At 41.0% G+C, this 26,260-nt stretch overlaps 1 protein-coding gene across 1 annotated transcript in view; it reads left to right on the top strand.

The window, feature by feature from the left end:
• rnf216 (ring finger protein 216) overlaps positions 1 to 26,260 on the top strand; it is a 201,859-nt gene that overhangs the window by 36,586 nt on the left and 139,013 nt on the right. Inside the window, exons 3-8 of the mRNA XM_080206384.1 lie at positions 314 to 438; positions 4,449 to 5,069; positions 17,616 to 17,692; positions 22,885 to 22,975; positions 23,347 to 23,511; positions 25,381 to 25,495. Coding sequence (XP_080062510.1) covers positions 314 to 438; positions 4,449 to 5,069; positions 17,616 to 17,692; positions 22,885 to 22,975; positions 23,347 to 23,511; positions 25,381 to 25,495 — 1,194 coding nt within the window. The remainder of the gene's footprint in view (positions 1 to 313; positions 439 to 4,448; positions 5,070 to 17,615; positions 17,693 to 22,884; positions 22,976 to 23,346; positions 23,512 to 25,380; positions 25,496 to 26,260) is intronic.

Here is a 26,260-nt window from a genome sequence, read left to right as displayed (position 1 = left end):
ATAGTTCGTCAAGCAGAACCAATCCTTGGACTTCACCAGCTTGACAGTGTGAAGATAATCCACCCTGGCATTGGCCTGTAGGAATTGTTCCCTGCTCCGTTCACACTTTATCCTAGCATCATATTTCACTCCATCCATGTTGTGTTTCTCACTCTAACTGTCCAAGGCTTTTGCATTTATTATCAAGCTGCTCAGTCTCCTGACCATATTATTTGCTACCTGTGGGCAACACAACGAGAGTGAGACAAAGTGTCAACCAATGTTGTAGTTTTGTGTTGCATCCAAGTCATTTATTCTCCAATTTCTGTTCCAGTATGGAGAGACCCTCGCCATACTCCAGTCATCACCATCACAGATGATTCTGACTCAGATGATGATCCACCAGTTGCGGCCATTGAGAATCAACTGTCAGAGGATCAAGATGTTGTACTCATTGAGGTATTGCTTTGTTTTTCTTGTACTTGGGGAAACAGATGTGTATAAGAACCATTGTGAAGGTTTCTCCAAGGACTGAGTCTTTCGAGAGTTTACAGTGTCAGTTGCGAAGACTGAGCAATTGATCACAGCAAGGGAAATACCAATGGATGCACTTTTGGAGAATGATCCAGAAAATTGGGTCCCTTCGTTTTTTTGGAATATATTTTTGTACCTCCTTCTTTGAAACATGTTAATGTGCCTATCTGTATGTGCTACAGTTCCACAAGCTATTGTAAACGAATATAACATTTACCAATGCATCCATGTTGATTTGTCATTTAATGTCAGATGATTAACCCCATTCAGCCTGAGTTTTTGACTACCTTGGATGTTTAATAAAACTGAATCGGTTGGCAAAAAGTAGTTCTTGTATACTTATGAAACATATGTGCTCTAACTCCATTTGCCCAAAGGTTTTGAATAAATTTTCGTACACATCTCAAACTTTTATCCATAATGGATCATAGAAATCATAGAAACCCTGCAGTACAGAAAAGGCTGTTTGGCCCATCGAGTCTGCAACAACCGCAATCCCACCCAGGTCCTACCCCCATATCCTTACACATTTACCTACTCATTACTAATCCCTCTAACCTATGCATCTCAGGACACAAAGGGCAATTTTTAGCATGACCAATCAACCTAACCCGCACATCTTTGGACTGTTGTGCACGGCAGCTCTTCTATTTGCCACCACTGTTATCCTATTTTAAAAAAAAGACTTGCATTTAAAAAGCATCTTTTCTGATCTCAGGATATCCCCGAGTACTCTAAGCCAGTTGAGTACTTCTGAGGTGCGGTCACTGTTGTGAACTATGTGACAGCTAAATTGCACACAGCAAACTCTCACAGTGACTAGATAATGAAAATAATCTGATATCTAGCAAGAATGTTATTTCACAAGAAGCACAATACTATACAAAAATTCCTTCATGCTGTAATATTTAATCTTTCTAATTATTTAGCTCACTTTGATCCAGTTTGTAAGATGGATATTTCAGCGTTAACCTTTTAAAATGTTCAATGCTTCCTACATTGATGGAGGGGTTTTTTCTTCTTCTCTCCATTCCCCTCCTCTTCAGTTCCCCCACTCACCCCAACTGCCCCTGTAATACCCCTCTGTAGCACCTCTGTCCCCCCCTCCATTTGTTTCTCCCCGATCTTTCAATCTACACCCCTTTTCCCCCTTTCCTTTAGTCCAAATACCTAGAATGTAGCTCTGGAAACTCCTTCCTCAGTCTGTCTGCCTCTCTCTGCACCTAAGATGTTCCCTTAAAAATATCTCTTTAAACTTCATTGTCACTTGCCCTGATATCTTCATGTATCTTAGTATCATATTTTGTCAGATTACACTTATTTGAAGATCCATGGGACATTTTACTATGCTACTGGTGCAACTTAAGTTTAGGTTATGGTGGAGGCAGTAATATTGAGATCAGAGACAGTGGGGATAAACACTTTCTGGAACTGTTCTGGGGATTCAAAGTATTTCATCAAGTTTATCAATGGTTTGGATGAAGAAATGGGATTTCTTTATATCCTAGTTTGTGGACAACACCAAGTTAGGAGCCAGAGCAAATGGTGCAGCTGAATGAGAAGTTCTAAAGGGAAATAGATTGAGCAAAACCGTGGTCAATGTGGAACTGAAGTCACTTACTTTGGACCTGAGATACTCAAATTGAAGTATTTTAGAAATTGAAAAGCTTCAAATTGGAGAAATTGAAGTTGCTAGGATTTCATTGTACACAAAGCGAGTGAAGAGATACAAAATCCAGCTTTTAAAAAAAGGTAATGCAATGGCAGCCTTTATCACAGGGGTCTGAAGCACGACGTGAGGAAGTCGGGGAGCTACTCCATGGTTTTTGAGAGTGTGTTTTAATTTCTGTCAGGAATACTGTGCTTCAGTCTGAGCAATGAAAGACTTGGCAATGGTGCAGTGCACATTGACCACCAGTTTGAAAGGTTACATTGCCAGTCTGCCAAAACTTGATTTGTATAAACATAGGCATGGACTGGTGACTCCGAGTAAGCTGTTTCTGTGTTTTACATCCCATGTAACCCTACATATTTCCTTTAAGACAAAAGAATGACTATTGATCTAATTGTGGTGCTTAAAATTTTAAGTGAATTTGCTGTGATAGATGAGAAACATCTATTTTCTCTGGAGCGTGAATTTACAACAAACGGGCAAAATCTAAAAATGAGAACCAAGTCATTTCAGAATGAAATCAGGAAGCGCTCCTTCCCATGCACTGTAGAAAATTGCAAATCTTTTCTAAACTGTTATGATTGATTGGGTCAGCTGAAACTTTCAAGAGTGAGATTGTTGGGTAAGGGTATCATGGAAAATGGTTCAAAAACAGTTAAATGGATTTTAGTCACATCCATCACATATCAGTCATGATCTAATTGAATGGAAGAGCTCCCTGGACTGTGTTCATTCTTCGTTACCTCAAGACATTGTTTGTTTCCTGTTTTTTTTTTTCCGTAATCATGTTATGGTTGTCTAATCAACAATCTACCCCTTGCTTCATTGCACTCATAGTCAAATCTCAATCATTTATTAAACTGTTGAATGGGAAAGGGAGTGTCCAAGTAGACAGACTGGTGAAATATACAATGTAACTAAACTAAAACATGTGCACAGTTTTGGTCCCTTAATTTGCCAAAGAATATATTGGCCTTGGAGGGAGTACAGAGAAGGTTCACCAGGCTGACACCGGAGATGAAGGGGTTGGCTTATGAAGAGAGATTGAATAGACTGGGCCTGTACTCGTTAAAGTTTAGAAGGCTGAGGGGGGATCTTGTAGAGACACATAAGATAATGAAGGGGCTAGATAGGGTAGAGGGTAGGGAGATCCTTCCCGCTTCGAAAGGATAGCAGAACTAGAGGGCACAGTCTCAAAATAAGGGGTCGGGGGAGGGGTGCGGTTTAGAATGGAGCTGAGGAGGAGCTTCTTCACTCAGAGTCGTGAATCTCTGGAATTCCCTGTCCATTGAAGTGGTGGAGGCTACCTCGTTGAATATATTTAAGTCACAGGTCGATAGATTTCTGATAGACAAGGGAATTAAGGCTTATGGGGAAAAAGCGGGAAAATGGAGTTGATCCACTTCAGATCAGCCATGATCTTATTGAATGGTGGGGCAGGCTTGAGGGGCTTGATGGCCTACTCCTGCTCCTATTTCTTATATTCTTATGATGTAATTCAGCTGCAAAAAGTTGAATCACCCATTTTGCTAATTCAAATAAAATCAGTACTGTAATTGTTGCGAATTAGAATTCATTTTGTGTTTTGTTTCTGTTCATTGCTTGATGAGTCATTTGATAACTTGAAGCTGTTTAAGTTAGGACTTATTTAAAGTTGCTTTTTTTCCCACAATATTTTATCTTCACTCTGAACTCCCATGCGGGTTTTGCTCAGCTTGTGATGAATTTTCAAAAATTAATGTTGGACTCCTTGATGTGCAAGTGTATTCTTGCCTGGCAAAGGTACTGGCCCAGCACTAATGAGTCAGATTTGCAGATGGTGCTCGACTATTTGGGCCGTTTCACCTGAGCAAGATGAATAAGGTAAAATATCTAACTGAGGATAGTGACTTTTGTAGTGTATTGTATTGTAGTGCATTGCATCATGCTATTAGCTATTATTCATGAAGTGAAATGATTTTCAAAGTCTGATACAAGTTTGCATTTGGCTTGCATTTCTGAAGAAAACTGAGTGACAGCTCAAGTCCTTGGGATCAAAGAAGAAGAGAAATACATAACCCAGAATTTCTTCTGACTTATGCCCATTCCACCGCCCCATCTTCAGCAATTCAATGGGAACGTTGCTGAAGTGTGGACAGAAGACTTGCACCATTAATTCCTGCTAATGTTTCATCATTAAGCCCCTTTAATATATGTAGAAATTTGACATTCACTTTTTCAGACTTAATTTTTAACTACTTGTATTTTGTCAAATCTCTTCCAGACCCCAGTTCGACAAATTCGACCTCCTATCATCATCCAACCTGCATCTGGATGGCGAAATGTGCAGCAAGAGGAATTACTGATTGAAAATCATGGAGGCAAAGGAAACTTTCAGGAAGAGAGGAGGTCTATCTTGGTGGCTCAACCTAAATTTATGTCAAATATGGTAGAGGAAAAGGCAGAACCTGACCAAGCTCCTCAGCGAGTCAGCGAAAATCAGGAGATTGCCCCAGGGGATCAGCATCACATTGCACAAAGGAATGAAGAACAAAATCGGGTGGATCCTGGAGTTGCTCTTGGTCCCATTCAGGATGTGCAGGCTCCAGGTGTCCAAACTGATGAAATTGAACTGCTGGCCATTCCTCTTTTTCCAGCAGCAAAAGTGATGGAAGCAACACAGGAAGAAGCATCTGTGATACTAGTGAGGGAGCAAGACTCTGTGTTAGCTCAACCAGACATTTTACAGGAAGCTGTAAGAGAAGAGGTTCAGCAGGTTGATGATGAGCAAGTTGGGCAGGCGAACCAAGGGGAGGGTGTAATAGATAATATATTAGGCTTGGAGAATCTTGAGGAAGCGACTGGTGAAGGCCAAGAGATTTTGAAGTCACTCGTGAAAGAAACTGTAAGTGTTTATCTTTGTACATTGAATCTCTCTTCAGTCAGTTTAACCTGTTTCAAATGAACGTATTTCATGATTCCTAACATGCTTCCTCAGCATGTAGCAGAAACAACTGTACAGGGCATGGGTAAGATTGCATGCGGAGTATGGTGTACTATTTCATCTACTTATCTTTGGAAGAACGTAGTTGCAATGGAAGCAATTGAGAGGGAAGGGTCATGAGGCTGATTGCTGGGGCGAAGGAGGTATCTCATGAGGAAAGCTTGAGCAGTGTGGACCTATACCCGGAGTTTCTTCGAGCGAGAGGTGATCATATTGAAACATGGACGATCTTGAGGGGTCTTGAAAGGATAGACGCTTAGTAGATCTTTCCTCTCGTGGAAATCTAAAATAAGGGGACACTGTCTTAAATGGATGACTCCTTATTTTTAAACTGAAGTTGAGGAAGAATCTCTTCTTAGAGGGCCATTAGTTCTCTTCCATATAGAACAGTGGAGCCATTGTTCACTTTGGTCTTAAATATATTGATTGTTGATCAACAAGATAGTTAAGGGTTATGGGTATGGGTAGGAAAGTGGGGCTGAGGCCACAGTCATATCAGCCATTATTAAATGGTGGAGCAGGCTCAATAGGCTGCATGGCCTACTCCTGCTTTTATTACTTATACTCTAATGAAACCGCCGTATCAAAAAAGGAATTCTTTCCTGGTTTCTGTCAGGTTTTAAACATGAGTTCATTGAGTATCTGAGAGCAAATAATTCATAGGAATAAGCTATTTAGCCCCTCAAGCTTGATCTACAAGCCACTGAAATTATTACTGATCTGTGGCCTAACTCCACTCACTTCCTTTTCCTCATATTAATATATTTGGTTAAATAAAATCGACAATCAGTTGCCACTAGCAGAAGTGTTCCAAATTTTGACTATCCTTTTCATGGAGACCTGTTTCCTAATTTCACTCCTGAAAGGTCTGACTCAAAGAAGCCAGTTAGTCTGTTGTGTTTGGTTTCCTCCAGTCTGCCCGATTTGTTCCCTTCAATATCTTAAACTTTGAATCACCTTTCAAACCACCTAAATTCTAGGGAATACAGCCCTGGTTTGTTTAGTCTCTTCCCGTAGCTTAATCCTCAGAGTTTCATTCTAGTAAATGGACACTGCACTTCCTCCAAGGCCACCAATGCCCAGAACTACTCTCAGTATTCCAGATATAGTCAGACATGACTTTGTATAACTGAAATATGACTTTTATTCCTGTAGATATAAAGGCTAGCACTACACTGGATAATGTGATCGTATTCTATACATGTTCATGAAGTTTTAATGATTATATACCTCGATTCCCAGTCTCGTTGTACCTCCATTATTTCCAGCTTTCCAGCATTTGTGTAGTACCATACTGTATTCTTTTTAGGTCCAAATTAGATGAACTCACATTTCCATACTTTGATTTCTGTTTGTCACTGTTTCGCCCTTTTGTTTAATCTATCAATGTTGCTTCCATCGCATCTGAAGGTTGACACATGAGTGTGGCATTCCTTCCACTGTAGCATAGACCTCAATTCTTTATTGAAATACTGGATTGAAGCTGGAAACCCAGAATTCTGACTTGGAAAATAATGCTGTCAATTGAACCCTGCTATGATCTATTTTGATATCCTAAACTCTGATAATTTGGGGGAGCCCAGTGTGGCAGCACAGAACCAAAAGGTTAACATTTCATAAAGTATTGCATTCTGATATTTTAGTCAAATTGGAGATTTAAAAGATTTATATTGACAGAGTCCTGTCTTCACATTGAGGATACTCTGCACCATGTTGTTACTACATTACCACTTTACTAAATAGGATAGATTTCGAAGAGGTCTAGCAACTCAAAACTGCGCATCCATCAGGCATAGTGGCATCAGCAGCAACAAAATATAGTCAACATCCTTAACCAATAACCTCACGACACGGCATATCCTCGACTCCAGTAGATCCGGTAGAAGCAGCTGAGGGACTTCACTGGTGCGTTCTGGGAGAAGTTGGACCAGTAACATCTACCAAGAAGTGGGAAGCAGAAGATCTGGTGTCGAGGAGTGGCAAGCCCAAAACACTACATTGGTGTTTCCCTCCTTCCTTCCTTCCCTCCCTCCGTCTTTAAAAAAAAGGCCACTGTGATGAGGTAAAAGTGAAGGTAAGAGATGTGGGAGATCTGTGATGCTTCCAGCGTCTCAGACGACAACATCTGCAGGAAGTGCAGCCAATTGCAGCTCTCCAGAGACTGCGTGGACAGGTTGGAGCAGCAGTTGGATGCACTTAGGGAAAGTGTGGTAGTTAGGAGCTTTAGAGATGTGGTTGCACCGAAGGTGCAGGCAGATCGATGAGTGACCACTCGATGGCAGGCAGTCAGTGCAGGAATCGCCTGTGGTCATCCCTCTCTCTAACAAGTACACCATTTTGCATACTGTTGGGGGAGATGACCTATCAGGGGATAACAGCAGCAGCAGCCAAAGCAGTGGTTTTGATAAGCAGGGAGGGACAGAGGACTAGAGCAATAGTAATAGGGGACTCTATAGTTAGGGGTACAGATAGGTGCTTCTGTGTATGTGAAAGAGACTCAGGGACGGTATGTTGCCTCCCTGGTGCCAGAGACTCGAATGTCTGTGAATAGACAGAAAGCGTTCTGAAGGGAGAGGTTGAGGTACATATTGGTACTAATGACATAGGTAGAAAAAGTGGTAAGGTCCTGCAGCAGCAGTTTAGGGAGTTAGGAGGAAAGTTAAAAAACAGGACCTCTAGGGTTGTAATCTCAGGATTACTCCCTGTGCCACGTGCTAGTGAGGCTAGGAATTGGAAAACAGTGCAGCACAACATGTGACTAAACAGTTTTTGCAGGAGGGGGAGGGTTTCAGATATCTGGACCATTGGGGTCTATTCCAGGGCAGGTGTACAAGAAGGATGGGTTGCATCAAAATTGGAAGGGCATAAATATTCTGTTCGGGAGGTTTGCTAGTGTCATATGGGAGAATTTAAACTAGTTTGGCAGGGGGCTGGAATCCAAAACAAAATTGAATGAGCTGAAGGGGAACCAGAAAGTAGGACCAGTAAGACTCTTGAGAAACAGCAGGCCAGGTGGGGTTGCTTATCAAAGAGGGTTTGGTGGACTGAAGTGCATTTGTTTCAGTGCAAGAAGTTTAACAGTTGAGGTCGATGAATTTAGAGCTTGGATTAGTATTTGGAATTATGATATTGTTGCCATTACAAAGACTTGGTTAAGGGAGGGACAGGATTGGCAGCTTAACATTCCAGGATACAGCTGTTTCAGGCAGGATCGAGGGGGATGTACAAGAGGTGGGGGGGTTGCACTATTGTTTGAAGAGAATATCACAGCTGTACTCCGGGACAACATCGCAGAGGGCTCATACAGCGAGGCAATATGGGTGAAGCTCAGGAATAGGAAAAAGTGTAGTCACAATGTTGGGGGTTTACTATAGGCCACCTACCAGCAGGAGGTAGAGGAACAGATATGTAGGCAGATTTTGGCAAGATGTAAAAGTAGCAGGGTTGTTGTGGCAGATTTTAACTTCCCCGATATTAACTGGGATTCACTCGGTGCTAAGTGCAGGGATGGGGCAGAGCTCGTAAGGAGCATCCAGGAGGGCTTCTTGAAACAGTGTGGAGATAGTCTAACTAGGAAGGGGCCATACTGGACCTGGTATTGGTGAATGAGCCCGACCAGGTGATCCATGTTTTAGTAGGGGAGCAGTTTGGGAACAGTGACCACAATTCAGTAAGCTTTAAGGTACTGATGGATAAAGATAAGTGTAATCCTCAAGTTAAGGTGCCTAATTGGGGGAAGGCTAATTACAATAATAGAAACTGTAAATTGGGGGCAGAAAATTAAGGGCAAATCAACATCTGCATGTGGGAGGCTTTCAAGTGTAAGTTGATAGGGATTCAGGACTGGCACATTGCTGTAAGGATGAAGGGCAAGTTTTGGGAAACTTGCATAACGAGAGATATTGTGAGCCTAGTCGAAGAGAAAAAGGAAGCATTTGTCAAAGCTCGGAGGCTGGGAACACTTGAAGCAAGTGTGGACTAGAAGGAAAGGAGAAAGAAACTTATCGAGTAAGGAGGGCTAAAGGAGGTCATGAAGAGGCATTGGCCAGCAGGATTAAGGAAAACCCCAAGGCTTTTTATACATAAAGAGCAAGAGGATAGCCAGGGAGAGGGTTCGCCCACTCAAGGACAAGAGAGGGAATCTGTGCATAGAACCAGAGGAAATGGATGAGGTATTAAATGTGTACTTTACGTCAGTATTCACCAAAGAGAAGGACTTGATGGGTGATGAGTTTGGAAAAGGATGTGTGAATAGTTTGTCATGTTGAGATCAAAAAGGAAGAGGTATTGGGGTTCTTCAGAAACAATCAGATAGACAGTCCCCAGGGTCTGATGGGATATACCCCAGAATACTGAAAGAGGCAAGGGAAGAAATTGCTGGGGCCTTGAGAGAAATCTTTGTATCCTCACTGGCTAGAGGAGAGGGTCAGTAAGAAGTTTCACACCAGGATAAGGTGCAACAGATTTATTTGGTAGCACAAGCCACAGGCTTTCAGAGCGCTGCTCCTTCATCAAGTGAGTGGGAGTTCTATTCACAAACAGGGCATATAAAGACACAAGCTCAATTTACAAAATAATTGCAATTGTGTGTTGTCGTGTGCTGTGAAGGCTGCTTTGAAGAATGCTTGCCAGAAGATAGAGGCCCATGACTGCTCAAGTGTTCCCCATTAGGAAGAGAACACTCCTTGCCTGGTGATTGTCGTGTGGTATTCATTCGTCCGTTGTTGTACGGCCTGCATGGTCTCCCCAATGTGCTATGCCTTGGGCCATGCTTTTCTGCAGCATATCAGGTCGAGAACTCCCATTCACCTGATGAAGGAGCAGTGCTTGTGCTACCAAATAAACCTGTTGGACTTTAAACTGGTGTTGTGAGACTTCTTACTGTGCTTCCCCCCAGTCCATCTCTATGTTACAGGGGAGGTCGCAGAGGATTGGAGAATAGCTAATGTTGTTCCTTTGTTAAAGAAGAATAATCCAGGTAATTACAGGCTGGTGAGCCTTATAGCAATGGTATGGAAATTACTGGAGAGGATTCTTCAAGACAGGATTTATTCCCACTTGGAAATAAATGGATGTATTAGTGAGAAGCAACATGGTTTTGTAAAGGGGAGGTCATGTCTCAGTAACTTGATCAAGTCTTTTTAAGGAAGTGACAAAGATGATTGAGGGAAGGACAGTGGATGTTGTCTACATGGATTTCACTAAGGCCTTTGACATGCAGACTGGTGTAGAAGGTGAAGTTGCATGGGATCAGAGGTGAACTGGCAAGGTGGATACAAAACTAGTTTGGTCAAAAGACAGAGGGTATCAGTGGAAGGATGCATTTCTGAATGGAAGGCTGCGACAAGTGGCATTCCTCAGGGAACAGTGCTGGGACCTTTCCTGTTTGTAATATATATAATTGATTTGGAGGAAAATGTAACTGGTTTGATAAGTTTGCGGATGATAGAAAGGTTGGTGGATTTGTGGACAGTGATGAGGATCCTCCAGGGATACAGCAGGATATAGATCGGTTGGAGACTTGGGTGGAGAGATGGCAGATGGAGTTTAATCCGGACAAATGTGAGGTAATGTGTTTTGGAAGGTCTCGTACAGATAGGAAATACACAATAAATGGCAGAACCCTTAAGAATATTGATAGGCAAAGGAATCTGGGTGTACAAGTACACAGGTCACTGAAAGTGGCAATGCAGGTGGAAAAGGTAGTCAAAAAGTCAGACAGCATGCTTGCCTTCATTGGTCGGGGTATTGAATTTAAAAAATGGTAAGTCATGTTGCAGCTTTATAGAATATTAATTAGGCCGCACTTGGAATATAGTGTTCAATTCTGGTTGTCACACTACCAGAAGGATGTAGAGGCTTTGGAGAGGATACAGAAAAGATTTACCATGATGTTGCCTGTATGGAGGGCATTAGTTATGAGGAGAGGTTGGAGAAACTTGGATCGTTCTCACTGGAACGACAAGAGGTTAAGAGGTGACCTGATAGAAGTCTACAAGATTGAGAGGTATGGACGTAATGGATAGTCAGAAGCTTTTTCCCAGGGTGCAAGAGTCAATTACTCGGGGGCACATGTTTAAGGTGCGAGGGGCAAGGTTTAAAGGAGATGTACGAGACAGATTTTTTACACAGAGCGTGGTGGGTACCTGCAACCCACTGCCAGGGGAGGTAGTGGAAGCGGATACAGTAGTGACTCTTAAGGGGCAACTGGATAAGTACATGAATAGGATAGGAATCGAGGGATATGGTCACTGGAAGGGTAGGGGGTTTTAATTCAGTCGGACAGCACAGTCAGTACAGACTTGGAGGGCTGAAGGGCCTATTCCTGTGTAATTTTTGTTATTCTTTGTTCACTGCACCATTAACACCAAGGAGGGGAATTAATGAAGCATGCAGAGGATGTGGCAGGACAAGTATCAGGCACACCTAAAAATGCGGTGTCAATCTGGTGAAGCTATGGCCCAGGATTTCTTGCATGTCAAACAGCATATACAGCATGCTAACGAGAGAAAGAGCTAAGCAATTCCACATCAACAAATCAGGTCTAAACTCTCAGTCCTGACACATCGAGTCATCAATGGTGGTGGACAATTAAATAACAAAGAGGTGGACACTTCTCAAATAAACCCATCCTCAATAATGGGTGAACCTTTTGCAGTAATCTTCAACCAGAAGTAACAAGTGGATAGTCCATCCTGGCTTCCTCCTGAGGTGCCCAGCATCAGAGATGCCAACCTTCAACAAACTTGATTCACTGCGTATGATTTCACAAAATAGTTGAAGGCATTGGACCCTCAAAAGACTATGGGCCCTGACAATATTTGAGCAATAGCAAGCAAAGACTTGTGGTCCAAAACTAGCCGTGTCCCTCACCAAGGTGTTCCTGCAACAGCATTGACATCTACCTGATAATCTAGAAGATTGCCCAGGGATGTCCTGTCCGCAAAAAGGAATACAGTCCAATCCAGTCAATTCCCGCCCATCAGTCTACTTTCGATCATCAGCAAAGTGATTGAAAGTATCAACAACAGCATTATCAATATGCATGATCTCAACAGTAAACTGTTCACATGCTATGTGGGCTCCACCAGGGCCATTTAGTTCCTGACCTTGGTACAGTGTTCATTCAAACATGGACAAAAGAGCTGAATTCTGAGGTGGGATTGACTGCCTTGAGAGCAAAGGCAGCATTTGGCTGATTGTAGCGTGGAAGAACCCTGACAAAACTGGAGTAAAAGAAAATCAGGGAAAACTCTGTTTTCGAGCTTAGCACAAAGGAAGTTGGTTGTGGTTGTTGAGAGCTTAATCCTCTCCGTCTCAGGACACCACTCTGTGAGTTCCTCATCATAATGTACTCGCCCAACCGTCTTAGCTACTTCATCAATGACTTTGCTTCCATCAAGTCGCAAGTGGGGTTGTTTGCTGCTGATTTCTCAATCTTCACTAGCATTCTCAATTCCTTATACTGAAGCAGTCCATGTTCATGTGCAGCAAGATCTGGACAATATTCAGGGATGGGCTGATAAGTGGCAGGTAACATTTGTGCCACACCAAGTGCCAGGCAATGAATCTCCCCAACAATGGAGAATCTAACCATCTCCCCTTGACACTAAATGGAATTACTGTCAATAAATCTTTCACTATAAACATCCTGGGAGTTACTATTGTCCTGAAACTGAACTGGACCAGCCACAGAAATACATGGAAGATAAATGCTGGCCTAGCCAACAACGCCTACAACATGAATGAGCACAACACAACACAACACAACAACATGAATGAACATTAAAAAAAATCTATAAAATAGGTTTATATATCCTGGCAGTTAGTATATTTTATCGGATTTAAATTACAACCCTGATTCTGCTAATCTTAAACAGCACAGTTAACTTTCACTTCTGTCTGCCTTTTCTTTATAATGCTTTGATTGTCATTTCAGGTATAGAATTATGTGTTACTGAGGCCCAATGATCACGAAAGCATTTCTTTTAGATTTGTTTTCCCTGTCCAGATTGCCTAATACTTTGTGCATCATGTCCATCTTGCATCGAAGACTTTGAAACCTATACAGAGTTGCTGTGTTCAAATAGTTGTCTGAACGAAGCTCTTTACTGCTCACCTTGAATTATCCTGGTGTGGTTGAGTCAAGACACAGTAATTAATAAACTACCAAACAATAAATATTGTAATTCAGAGATCTGTTAAGTTGCATGATCATGGCTAATGTGAATGATCAATAATATAAAAAAGTTATCAAATTTATTAAATGAAATTTTAATATTATAGTGCTCGAAAGATCTTGCTGCATTGAAAGATCTTGCTGCAATGTGGAAATGATGTTTTAAACACATTTGCTGAAACATAGATCCTGAAAGGCTGTTGTTTTAAACCTTTTGTCTTGCTGCAATTATTTTTCTTGGTGCTTACAGCTTTCATTTTTATTACTGAACCAGCTGAATATGTAGCCAAATGTACACTCTTTAAGATAAGCCAGCTAAATGGTTGCGCTCTTGTCCAAGTTGGAAGATCATGGGTCAAACACCTCTTGAGATTTCCGCACACAATCTAGGCGAACGCTCCAATTCAGTACAGAGTGAGAGCTGCATTGTCAGATGGACGTAAAAGATCCTGTGGTATTGCTGGAAGAGCAGGGACGGTTTCCTGGGCCAACACCTAAAAGTAAAGTTGATTTGTTCATTTACTCCTTCACTGCTTGTTGGACCTCATTATACCCAAATTGTTTCCTCCATTCCAAAGAACGCTTTTGCCTACAAAGGTGATAATAGCTGCTACGTAAGTGCATGTTTGGTCTTTCTTTAATGAACTCCATAAGTTTCCAATTCCTCGAAAATCTCGTCATTCCAAATTGCTGCACCATTTTTTACTTTGAGGCCTACGTGTCACAAGAATCTGGAACTCATTTGTTCCTGCATGACTGGAACTTGATTTCTTTCCCTGATCTTTATTGATTCTTTCTTTCCCTTGTCATTAGTTACATAAATAAAATCCTTTTTACTTTGTTCCTATGTTCTTTCGGCTTCTAAACTGGAATGTTTCGCCTCCTAACCTTTTTTCTTGCACCACTGTTCAAACTTGTATCCATGGAAATGAATTTGTGCCCAACTTTAACCACCACGTTGTCCATTGGTGCTTCACAACTCCTGTTCTTTTCATCCAATTAGAAGTGCCAATTCATGGTTATGCATTCCTTCTTATACCACAGATTTGATGCGGTAACTTTCAGACGACCTGAGGGACAGAAGGGTAAAGTATCAACACAAAAAAAACATTGAAAGTTTTTAATATTTTCTGATGGCCTGAAGTTATCATCTCCACTGCCTCAATCCCATGCTCACTTGCTGACCTCTGTTGGCTCCCAGTCAGGCAAATCTAAGTTTTTGGTGATTTTCACAGAAAATTCACTGCAGTGTCAATGTAAGCCTACTTGTGACAATAAACAAACTTTAACTTTAAAATTCTCATCCCAGCTTTTGACTCCCTAACTTGCCCCTCCCCATTTCTATTGTCTCCCCCAGATTGAAAACCTCACTGAGATCTCTAAGCATCCCAGATTTTCATTGGTGTGCTGCTCGCAGCTGTGTTTTCTACCTAGGTCTGAGGATCTGGAATTCACTGCTATGTCTTTCCATCTCTTTATTTAACATGCTGTGCTTCATCAAGTCTACTTTTGACCAAGTTTTTGATCATTCAACCTGCGCAAAGATATTTTGGCCTTGGAGGGAGTGCAGAGGAGGTTGACTAGGCTGATACCGGAGTTGAGGGGGTTGAGCTATGAGGAGAGGCTGAATAAACTAGGCTTGTACTCGTTAGAGCTTAGAAGAATGAGGGGAGATCTCATTGAGACGTATAAGATGATGAATGGGATGGATAGGATAGAGGTGGAGAGACTCTTCCCGCTCAAAAAAGACAGTAGGACTAGGGGGCACAGCCTCAAGATAAAGTGGGGGCGGTTTAGAACGGAGTTGAGGAGGAACTTCTTCACTCAAAGGGTGGTGAATCTCTGGAATTCTCTACCCGTTGAAGTGGTGGAGGCTGCCTCACTAAATATTTTTAAGAAGCGGGTTGATGGGTTTTTGATAAGAGAGGGGATTAAGGGTAATGGGGAGAGGGCGGGAAAGTGGAACTGAGCCACGACAGATCAGCCATGATCTTATTGAATGGCGGGGCAGGCTCGAAGGGCTAGATGGCCTACTCCTGCTCCTATTTCTTATGTTCTTATGTTATCTCCTTGTGTGGGTTGGTGTTTGTTTGTTCCTGTGAAGCATCTTGGGACATTTTAAAACACAGGGTGTTGTTGTGTTGATTTGTTTCGGTATCTGGAAGAGGGTGGGTTGTCCTGTAGCACGCTTATTGAAGCATTGGTCAAAATCTGTATTGGCATCTTTTCTGCCTCAGTGTAGCAACATTTCCTTTTCCTTTAGCAACTGTTTCAGCAGAGAGTGCTGCAACTGTGTTTGAAAGTAAGCTGCTGTGTCAATCATGTGCAAAGTGACCTTGTAAGAAATGCAAAGTAATATTTAATTGCAGCAATGAGAAAGCTGACTTCACTGGGGTAATCCAATTTGGAGATGGCAGAGGAGGTGCAGGATAATCTATTATTAAGAGCTTAAAAGGAATTGGACAGATATTTGACTGTAAAAGAATTTCTTTTGGCAGCTTTCCATTATGGGTATTTTTCTTGCTCTATAAACTGATGGCTCAGCGTATTCCTCAGTGCACCCTGGTTCAGGGAGCATAGAGGAGCAGCATTAGGCATATCTAAATATGAGATGTCAACCAGGTGAGTTACAACACAGGACTAGGTGCACGACAACAACACAAGAAGCATGTTGTAAAGATAACATACGGAGCCCATTCTCAGCTGATCAGATCAAAGCTCTGCCGCGTTGTGCATGGTGGTGGACAGTTGCAAATGATTGGACGAAGAGGCCCAAGAAACATTGCCATTCTCAATGGTGTAGAATCCAGCATATGTGGCAAAGACCAGGTTTCAGCTCAGCCACCACCTGATGCCCCCACCATCCCTGATACCAGTCTTGAGCTAACATCACTTCATTTGACATGAGTGCACTTAATACAACAAAGGCCCCATCAGCTTCAACACTGTAGTGTTGATGACTTGTTCTTCAAAAATAGCTGCATCTGTAGCCAAACTGCACCAGTTCAGCAATAACTTTGACATCTACCCAACAAAGTGGAATATTACCCAAATATGCATGTCGACAAAAAAGCAAGACAAATCAAATCTGGCCGAGTACTGCCCCATCGCTCTTCTCAATCACCAGCAATGTTACAGTCAGCAGTTCGAGCAAGCTTTTTACTTAGCAATAACTTGCTCACCAATACTCAATTTACACTTTGCCGGGACCACTCGATTCCAGATCTCATTGCAGCCTTAGTCCGAAGATGGGTGGAAGAGCTGAATTCCAGAGATGAGGAGAAAATGACTACTGTTGAGTTCAAGGCAGGAATTGGCAGAGTTTAGAAGGAGCTTTAGCAAAGTTGAAACCAGTTGTGAATTAATGGAAAATACTGTGGCTTTAAGAGCAGGTCAGAGCTGGAAATTCTGTGGCAACTCATCTCCTGACTCCCCACAGCTGTTCCATCATCTACAGAGTGAGGAATGTGATGGAATACTCCACACTTGCCTGGGTGAAAGTGGAGCTCCAGTGACATTCAAGAAGCTTGATACCATCCAAGATAAAGCAGCTCGCTTGATGAGCACCCCATTGCCATCTCAAACACTCACTCCCTTCACCACCAGTGCACATGTCATCATGTGATAGGTATCATGTGCAAGGTTTAGTGAAGCAGCTTGCTAAGGTTGAAACTATATTCGGCCCCTACTCACTGTCACTGGGTCAAAATCTTTGAATTCCCTCCCTGATGACACGGTGAAAGTCTGCATCAAATGGAGTATAGCAGTTGAAGAAGACAGCTTGTCACTTTTGGAATGCTGTTATGAACGTCAGAACAGTAGCCTTGCTAATGATACCCTGCAATTGAATTTTTAAAAATTGCCCTTTCAGATCTGCTGCTTTGGTTTTGAACCCACCAGACTAATAATGGTTTGAAAACCTTTTACCTGTAAAGATATGGAATACTGCAGTGTTAACCCGTTGCCTTGAATCCTGCATGCAGCTGAACAGTAATACAGTCTGCAATAAATAGACAATCTTAGAAGCTACAAGACAGTGACGACTGTGGAAAAATAGTTTGCCCCCTCCAACTTCGAGAACAAAATATTCACCAAGAATTTGAGTTACCATGGCATTGGGTTAACAGAGTAATGTCTCTGGTGCATAAGAGTAATACAAATTCAGTTTTGTTTTGTGGACAGTAAACTCTTCTTGTATCTGATATTCCGCTAACCAAGATTTCATTTTTCTCAAATGCCATTTCAATTTAGCTTGGCTTTTCTTGCAGGTAAATCTGTTTCCTGATATAGAAGAACAGTTTGTTGAAGAACTGATTATGACAAATGAAATCTGGGATTTGAATGTGTAAGTAAATTATTACAATTATTTGGAAGTGAACAGAAGCTTTGTGATCAACAGAAAAAGATGGTAGTGGGATCTTAATTTAAAATATTTCATGTCATTATATTGCTCTGTGTGGCATTTTTCTTGGTTGTCCCAAACAATGCCACCTTTGCACTAAGAGTTTCCTCAAAACACTGATTAGGACCATATCTGATGAGATTAAGTTTTTGCAATCATCAAGCAGCACAGCACAGAAGGTGGCTATTTGGCACCTTACATCTATACCGTTTGTAAGAGCTAGCCAATTAGTCTCACTCCCTGACTCTGCCTCCATATCCTTAGCCATTCTACCAGAATCCTTCATGATTTTGAACATTACTATCAAATTTCCTCTTGACCTTTCGTGCTTTGAGATGAACCACAGCTTCTCCAGTCTCTTGATATAATGTGAAGCCTGTTATATCTTGTTCTATTCCAACAAATCTCTCCAACTTTTGGAAGGCCTTGATAACCTGATAAAAATGTGAAGCCCAGAATTAAATGCAGTACTTCAGTATGAGCTTTTCAAAAATATCCTTTCTCTTGACATTGTATTCAAGTTGTTCCCTTTCTAACCCAAGCTTTAACCAAAACGATTTACTGAAGTGTATGACTGCATCGTAGAATGAGGGCCCAGGAGAGAAATCATGGGCCCTGATGCTTCTCCTGTTGTGGGGCCCTTTTGACTAATTAAGAAAAAATATTTGTATGTTTTTTATTAAGCAAACAGTCTCTCTCAGTGCTGCCAAGACATCAAAACCATTTTTTTAAAAGAGACTTTCATCCCGAACCAAAATGTGAAAATGATATACCAGGCACTTATTGTGTTCTTGGTTGACATTATGCTTCATGTTGAAGAGGAATAGGGGTTCAAGGCTGATGTATTGCATTTGCCGTTCCCAATGTGGTCTGTTCTATATTGGAGAGACAAAATGCAGACTTGATAACAGCTTTTCGGAACACCTTTGATTCACCCGCAAGCAGGACTCAGTCCTTCCTATCGCTTGCCACTTCAAAGCACCACCCTACTCTCTTGTCGCCATGACTATTCTTGGCTTTTTGCGGTGTTCCAGTGAAGCCCAATGAAAACTGGAGGAACCACAGCTCATTTCCGATTAGGTGCTTTCAGACTTGTATTGAGTTCAACAATTTCAGAGCATGAACACCTCCAACACCACTCCATTTCCATTTATTTCATTTCATTTCATTTCTTCTTGTCAGATTAATCTGCTTTTATTACTTAATGTTTTTATTTTTCATTTTCATTTCTGCCATTATTTCATTTGTCTACTTCTAAAATGTTGCTTTTCATCTTCTTTCTCACTGCCCCCTCACTTCCCCCAACTCCACCCAACTAAGGCCATCTGTCACATGCTCACATTATCTTTTGACACATTCCAATCTCTTAATGGACACTATTAATACCATTCTCAGCCTTTATCATTATTTAAATTCCCCATATCTTTTGTCTGTGACATCTTTGTCAATTTCTCTCTCCTCCCCCATCCCCCACCATCCTTACAGTATAAATCTTGTCCTATTTTCTATGTCTTCAGCTCTGATGAAGGGTCATCCAGACTTGATGCTAGCTCTATTCTCTCTGCACAGAAGCTGTCAGACCTGCTGAGATTTTCCAGCATTTTCTGTTTTTGCTCCAGCTATTTGCTGCGTCAGCTATAAAAGTGCAACAAAGTAGCAGAGCAAGAATGCCCCACACATCACAGCTATTCTGGGAATCCAGGGGAAAGCCCCTCCAAACCTTCTAAGCCCAGGAATTCCAGGGGAGTTATTTTTTCGAGACTATCTTTGCATTTACCTATAAGTCAAGAGTTGATGAAGTGAATTCAGTGTGAGGAAAGTTAAAGGGGTGGGTCACAAAAGGAATCGATCTTTAGTTTCAGATGAGTAGGCTTATTTGAAAAATGTGTTCGTGCCCAGGGCTAATGGGGGCATGTTGCTCACCACTTGGGGACAAGCATTAATTCCCTGTACAGCCATAAAAGGTTTGGCTTGATTTGACCAGAGGGTGGTGAGTGTCTGGAACAAGCTGCCAGAGGTGATAGTAGAGGCGGGTATAATTTTGTCTTTTAAAAAGCATTTAGATAGTTACATGGGTAAGATGGGTATCAAGGGCTATGGGTCAAATAGGGGCAATTGGGATTAGTTTAGGGGTTTAAAAAAAAAGGGCTGCATTGACAAGTTGGGCCGAAGGGTCTGTTTCCATGCTGTAAACCTCTGTGACTCTACAGTTGTTGAGGGAAGGATTTGCAGTTTTGTTGTGTAAGAGAACATTTGAGTGAGATGCACTCTCTTACAATCTTGACAGATGAATACTTCTTGAAAATTTAAGAAAAATGGATCTGGCATGCCATTGCTCATATTAAGTTACAGGATCTTTACTGTCTATCTTCCATGAATTTATTCTCTTAATGCCATTGGTTTTCCATCTGGCTTTTTTTTTGGCCTGATTGTTCTCATTTTGTTTGCTCAAGCAAATTACTGTGTTTGCTTCCATTCTCTTCATTTCTTTCTTCCATTCCATCTTCTGCTTACAACGCAACCACATTCCCTTGCAGCCAAATACAGAAGCAAAATACTGGAAGTCCTGAAAACTTGAACTCAGAGTAAAAAATGGTGGAAAACCCCATGCTGGGCAGTATCAGCAGAGAGAAAAAAATAACAAAGAGCAACCCAGCACGGGAAACAGGCCCTTTGGCCCAACGAGCCCGCGCCACCTTTTCAACAAAGCATTTTCCTACACCTACACCTAATGTTTCAGGTTGATTAGTTGCCATTGCCTGACATGCTAAAAACTTTCAGCATATTTTGTTCTTATCACATACAACCTAGTACATTAATTAATCTTGTCGCCATTCATTCGTTGTTTCTCCACTGCACTAAGCTGCAGAACTGTCATTTTTCAAAATGCTTATTATACCATGAATAGTCTACAGTAGAATTCTTAACAGAAAACTTTGTTCTGATTTGTTCATCCAGCAGCAAGAGTCCTTGGTAACAAACAATAATAAACAAGAAAATCAACTTCACAAAGTAAATCCAAAGTGAAGTAAAGGTTAAATAAAGATCCTTCATTATGCAACCATTGGGAGCTAATGCATCCCCCCAATCCCCATCTACTTCCTATTTCTAGCACAGTATGTTGCCATTGGTTATGTTATAACACTGATGGAGAGCACAAGATTTGAAGAAGGTAGCAGAGCCATATGGAAGTAGGGGACAGGTATCACAGTGCCAGAAGTGGGTACCTTGAATATAATTTCAACTGTAATGAAATGTGGCATCTCGGCTTTGGGAGTAGAAACTGCTTGAAGTCTCAGCAGCAGCATGAACAATGAGGGAACTACTGCTTTTTCAAATGTTTAAGTTAAAATGTCAGTTATCTGGAAAGTCTACCATGGTAGGCTAGAGGCAGATCTATGAGACATCACTAAAATAGGAGTCCTGGATAAAATCCAAGTCGGAGTTGAGGAATGGTGTTGGCAAAAGAATGAGCCAGTGTTGTTGCTGAAAGGTGTCTGGGACAGCAGGTAAATGGTTTTCAGAGATGTCCTCAGAACAATGAAATATGTCAGGGCAAGCTGATCATCTTGGGATGTTTCTTTGATTTTGCTTACTGTTAGTTCTATGACATCCATACTGATTTATAATTTTCCAAGTGGTTCAACTTGATGGCACAATGGTAAGCATTGCTGCCTCACAGCTCCAGGGACCCGGGTTCAATTCCCAACTTGGGTCACTGTCTGTGTGGCGTTTGCACACTCTCCATTTGTTATGCATGGGCTTCCTCCTCAGTCCAAAGGTGTGTGGGTTAGGTGGATTGGCCATGCTAAATTGATCCTCAGTGTCCCGGGAAGTGATAGTTTAGAGGGATTATTAGGGTAACTAAGCAGGCCTAGGGCCTGAGTGGGATTGTGGTCAGTGCAGACTCAATAGGCTGAATGTCCTCCTGCACTGTAGGGATTCTGTGATTCGGCGCATTTGAATATTATATCCCGGTTTCAATTTGTGGTTATAAACGACTCAGCCCTGGAATGGCATATTCCTGTAATCAGATGACTGAACACGGAAACTTTCTGTGTCTCAGATTTCACTTCCATGCTGACATCGGCCACGTTCAATTCAAATATCATTTCCTCCTCTTTCCTCCTGGTAGGTGTTAAGAGATGTAGGTTATATGTAAAATATCCCATAATTATTGAATAAAACTCAAAGTTTGCTTGATTCATGTTTTTCAACATGGTCGTAGATAACTAGCCACACCACGTGCAACAGAAAGTATGTCTTGAGCCAAGGCACAAACCCTGGTGCTTTGCACCTTCTGCACCCCTCTCTCCTGGACCCCTTAATAGAATAACTTTCCTTTTCCTGTTCTCCATCACCTATGACTGAACACCCTTCTTGGTCTCACTTTGCCTGTCCACAGTCTTGGCTAAGATTCATTTGTGCGAATTATTAAGAAACTGAAAGCTGCTGCTTCAAGGAAATATTTTCATGATGATGATACTTGACTAAAACTTGATTGAAAATGGCAAAAAATGTCCTCCACCTACCCATAATCCTGATCGTTAATGAGCCATGTGAGATTTTATTCTATTTCCAGTTTTTTTGCCCAGTTGGAAGTACATTTTAATGAACAAACCTGAGAGGTTTTGTGAAACTAAGCGATAAATTTCCCACAGTCCTCCTGCAATTTTATGAAGTGTTCATTTTGTAGCAGCTTGTGATTTTAGAATTCTGGTTCTCTATAATGTTACATTGAACATTGCCATCAAATCAGAGAAGGCAAGATAAGACATTAACCAAAACTGTGTACTATATAGAATTGCTGAGGGATATGAAATGATAAATCACCTTAAGGATTGGCTACTGATTGTTACAAAATGTTGACTGGCAATGTATATGAGATTTAGAGAAAATATAAGTTAAGAGAAGACATTTTTAAAGCTACGAAATCCTCTGTGGTTACAGTGTACATTGAAACTTGCACATTGGCTTCCATTGAAGATATTTTCTTTCTCCCACCCTTCGTGCATTGACTAAGCAGAGACCATTTAATAGCACTGAATGGATGATTCTGTGCTTCTGTTCAACAAAAATGGAAGCTGCTTGTGAGTTTATACAAATCCTAACTTGCCTTCTGTCCTTATTTTCAGCTTGTGCAACCACCTCCTGGAAAATCCTGATTATCCGAAGAAGAATTTAATTTTCACATACAGCAGCAGTTTGCTTGAAAGTAACGAAGAGGTAACTTGGCTTATTCTTGTCATTCCATATAGAATATTCTTTTAGCTTAAGTGCTCAGGGGCAACTGGGTTTAACTATTGTGATCTGCAGTAGGTTTATCTCCTGCCATGGGCTAGAGGGACATGACAGAGTGCCTAGCCTAAACTGTCCTGATTATGGGAATAGTGGGGCGAGAATGTGTTGGGTTAAAGAAAACTTTGTACTTTAGAATTGACTTACTTTGGTGTTCTTTATTTTTTTCCACTTAATAATGGTTTTGAGTGGCCACCAACATGTTGTTTGTGCCAGTTTTCCTCCAGGTACAAGATAGCTATCTGAACAATTCTTGCGCACTAATGAATTTGTGCATATGTATGTTTTCTATTGAACAGAAACCCAAACTGGATTTTTTTGACTTTTCAAAGCTTGCTCCTGTGAACCAGCAATGTTTTCTTCAGGCTTCTGACCTCCTCATGGCAGATTTCAAAATGTTAAGCAGTCAAGACATCAAATGGGCTTTACACGAGCTCAAGGGACACTATGCAATCACCCGCAAGGTTTGCACTGCCAGATGCTATTTCCTGGTTTTTATTTTATCTTTTTCTGTTTTTAGTTTATTTATTGATTACTTACCATACTGAAGAAATGAAGGATCAACACCAGTACTGACATTTAGATGGCAATGTTACATGAACATTTGTAATATACACTGTCATGTTTTGCAATTTACCTGCTCCTATATTAATGTGTGAAGTAAATGAAGTTTGGTTGTCGAGGGCTGTGGAAACTTTCTGCTAAGTATTCTAAAGACCATGATCAGGAATAATGGCATGGGGTACTTAGATTGGAGGTTCAGGCTAACGACTTGTTGAAATTGATTTTATCAGCCAAATTGGTTTATTTAATGTCTTTGGAAAATACGCAGTAGGAAAATGATTCATATTTTACTAATTTTAAGATCAACAGGTTAATTGTGAATAAGTAATTCAAGCACACTCTGTGCACAAACCTGCTGTATGTAAATGGAGTGGACTACCTGTGTCCACTCGGTTAGTCAAGAACTTGAGTGTTGCCCTACTGTCACCTAGGGCAGATGAAATAATGGCAGACCAAAGACCACAGAGAATTCATTTTGATGCATGCTACTATAAGAGAAGCTTGGGTTTTAAACTAACCAGTCATAGGTGTGTGCTAATCAGTTAGTAGATGAGCCATGTACACCAGGAAGGTTCCAGGGACAATCTCTCTTTATCTCTGCTCTATGAATGCTGATCCCAGCTGGGGCAGTAGAAAAGAACTACAAGTTTGATTGTCTTAGGCTGTGTTTTTTTTTAAAAAAAATTGGGCTTGTTTCCTGCTCTTGTATTGTCCAGTGGTTTGTGTTGAAAAACGCCTCCTCCACTGGCAACCATGCTTTCAGCTGTGTCTGCTTAAAGCACGCAATCGCCTCCCTTGACTTCACTGCCTCTCTCCTCTCCTCTCCTGAAATCTATTGATTCATTCAGTTTTTGGTTACCTGTCATGATGTCTGCTTATCTGGCTCAGTATCAAATTTTGCATGGTGGCTCTCGCGAAATGCCTTGACGTTTTATTCCATTAAGGCACTATGGAAATGCAAGTTGTTAACGTATCTGGAATTGGAGGGCAAGCAACAAAATTGAGTGAGGGGAAAAATAGAAAATGTTGTTTTGCAATGTCCAACCTTTGCAGCACTCCATTCTTGTGACTAGATATTAACCGTGTTCTTTAATCTGGATTACACAGTTTAGTGGCTGAAGTTAAGACTGAACTGTGAGACAAGTATGGGTGTCAGTAATGTTGGATTCAAAATTGTTCCCTAAATGATGGAAGTTGTACATTTGTGCTGTGAGTTCAGTGTATTGGGGGAGATGATTGATGTATTGACATGTTCTTGGTTCTTAGCCTGGCAAGTTGATTTCCGCAGGTAATACTCTTAATGCTTGCACAAAAGCAAGCCGAGGTCATTTGAACAAAATGATTGAAGTGCCGCTGCCTTCCAGATTTGCATGGTGATTTAATCGCTCTGAATGTAATCTGGCTTTTGTATTTTGAAAAAAATATTTTTATTTTCATTTGAATAGACTACAAAACTAATTGTTGCTCCGAGGAACATTTTTTGTGATTGCAACAAGTTAAATGCTACCATTTGTGGTTTGAATCGTACATTAAGTAAATTGAGTTTTAACTTTTTCAGGGCATTCATTTAGATGCAGCAGCATATTTAGTAGGGTCAAAGCTGCTTAGGAATTCCTTCCATTTAGAAATAAAAATTGCACTCAACTAGTTAACCATAGGACCTTTATGGTACCTGCTTTTCCTTTGTAATTCAAATCTAAGACCAACTGTTTTTATTCTTTGACCTGTGCACTGTGACTGCTGTTTTATTGTTTTCTTGCTGTTTGTAGGCCTTATCAGATGCAATTAAGCAGTGGCAGGAAAACTCACCACAATCCAGTCAGAAAAAGAGCAGACGAAAAGAAATGAGCTCATCTAATTCAATCAATTTTAAATTTGAACAAGGTGAGGAATGAAAGCTGCTACTGTATGGAATACCCATGACTGTTCTGACAGTTTGGATTAATGTTCCTTGAAATAGTAAAATCTAATTTAGCCATAATTTTTAAGTGCTTGTTGTTGCTTTTAAGTGAATGGGTTGGGCTCCAATTCCATTTGTAGTTCATTTGAGTAATTCGGAAAAACAATCCATCTCTCCTTGCCACAAACATGTCAAGTACTCGGGGTGGGCGTTGATATGCATCATGTATCTCACATTCTGATTGTGTTGCATGTTTATGTATCAAAATGCATACAATACACATCTCCCAGTACATTTGCAAAAATATTGCAATATTCAGATATAACCTATTCCTAAGGTTATTCAAAATGGAATGTTGGCAGTCATTTTGAAGAACAGCTTGAAAAACCACAGATTATTTACATCTTTTCTCTTCCTTGCGGGATTTGTCATAAAGACTCTTGCATTGAATACCCAAGGTAACACTTTTGTTAACAGTCTGGGAGAAGATGCCTGCTAACATATGGAAATGTGTCCTTTTATTGTGCTTGGCAACCTTCATGTTGCTGTGGACTCTGTTTTAATCCCACTCATTGGAAACAGTTTAAAGTCTTCCAAGAACACCATTATAATGAAAGCCAGATAGTGTTGCCATAATATCCCTGATTACGCCATGAGTTTGTACCTCCACTGAAGTTTAAGTATTTCAATATGACCTTAAACATTGCTTTTGTGTGCCTCATTCACTTTGAAACCATTTAAATGTAAAG

Source organism: Carcharhinus amblyrhynchos, chromosome 18 (assembly GCF_965287045.1).
Source record: "Carcharhinus amblyrhynchos chromosome 18, sCarAmb.v2.hapA, whole genome shotgun sequence".
In the NCBI taxonomy this organism is placed as follows: Eukaryota; Metazoa; Chordata; class Chondrichthyes; order Carcharhiniformes; family Carcharhinidae; genus Carcharhinus; species Carcharhinus amblyrhynchos.
Note: the sequence above shows the minus strand (reverse complement) of the source record. Positions and strands in the feature narration are given on the sequence as shown.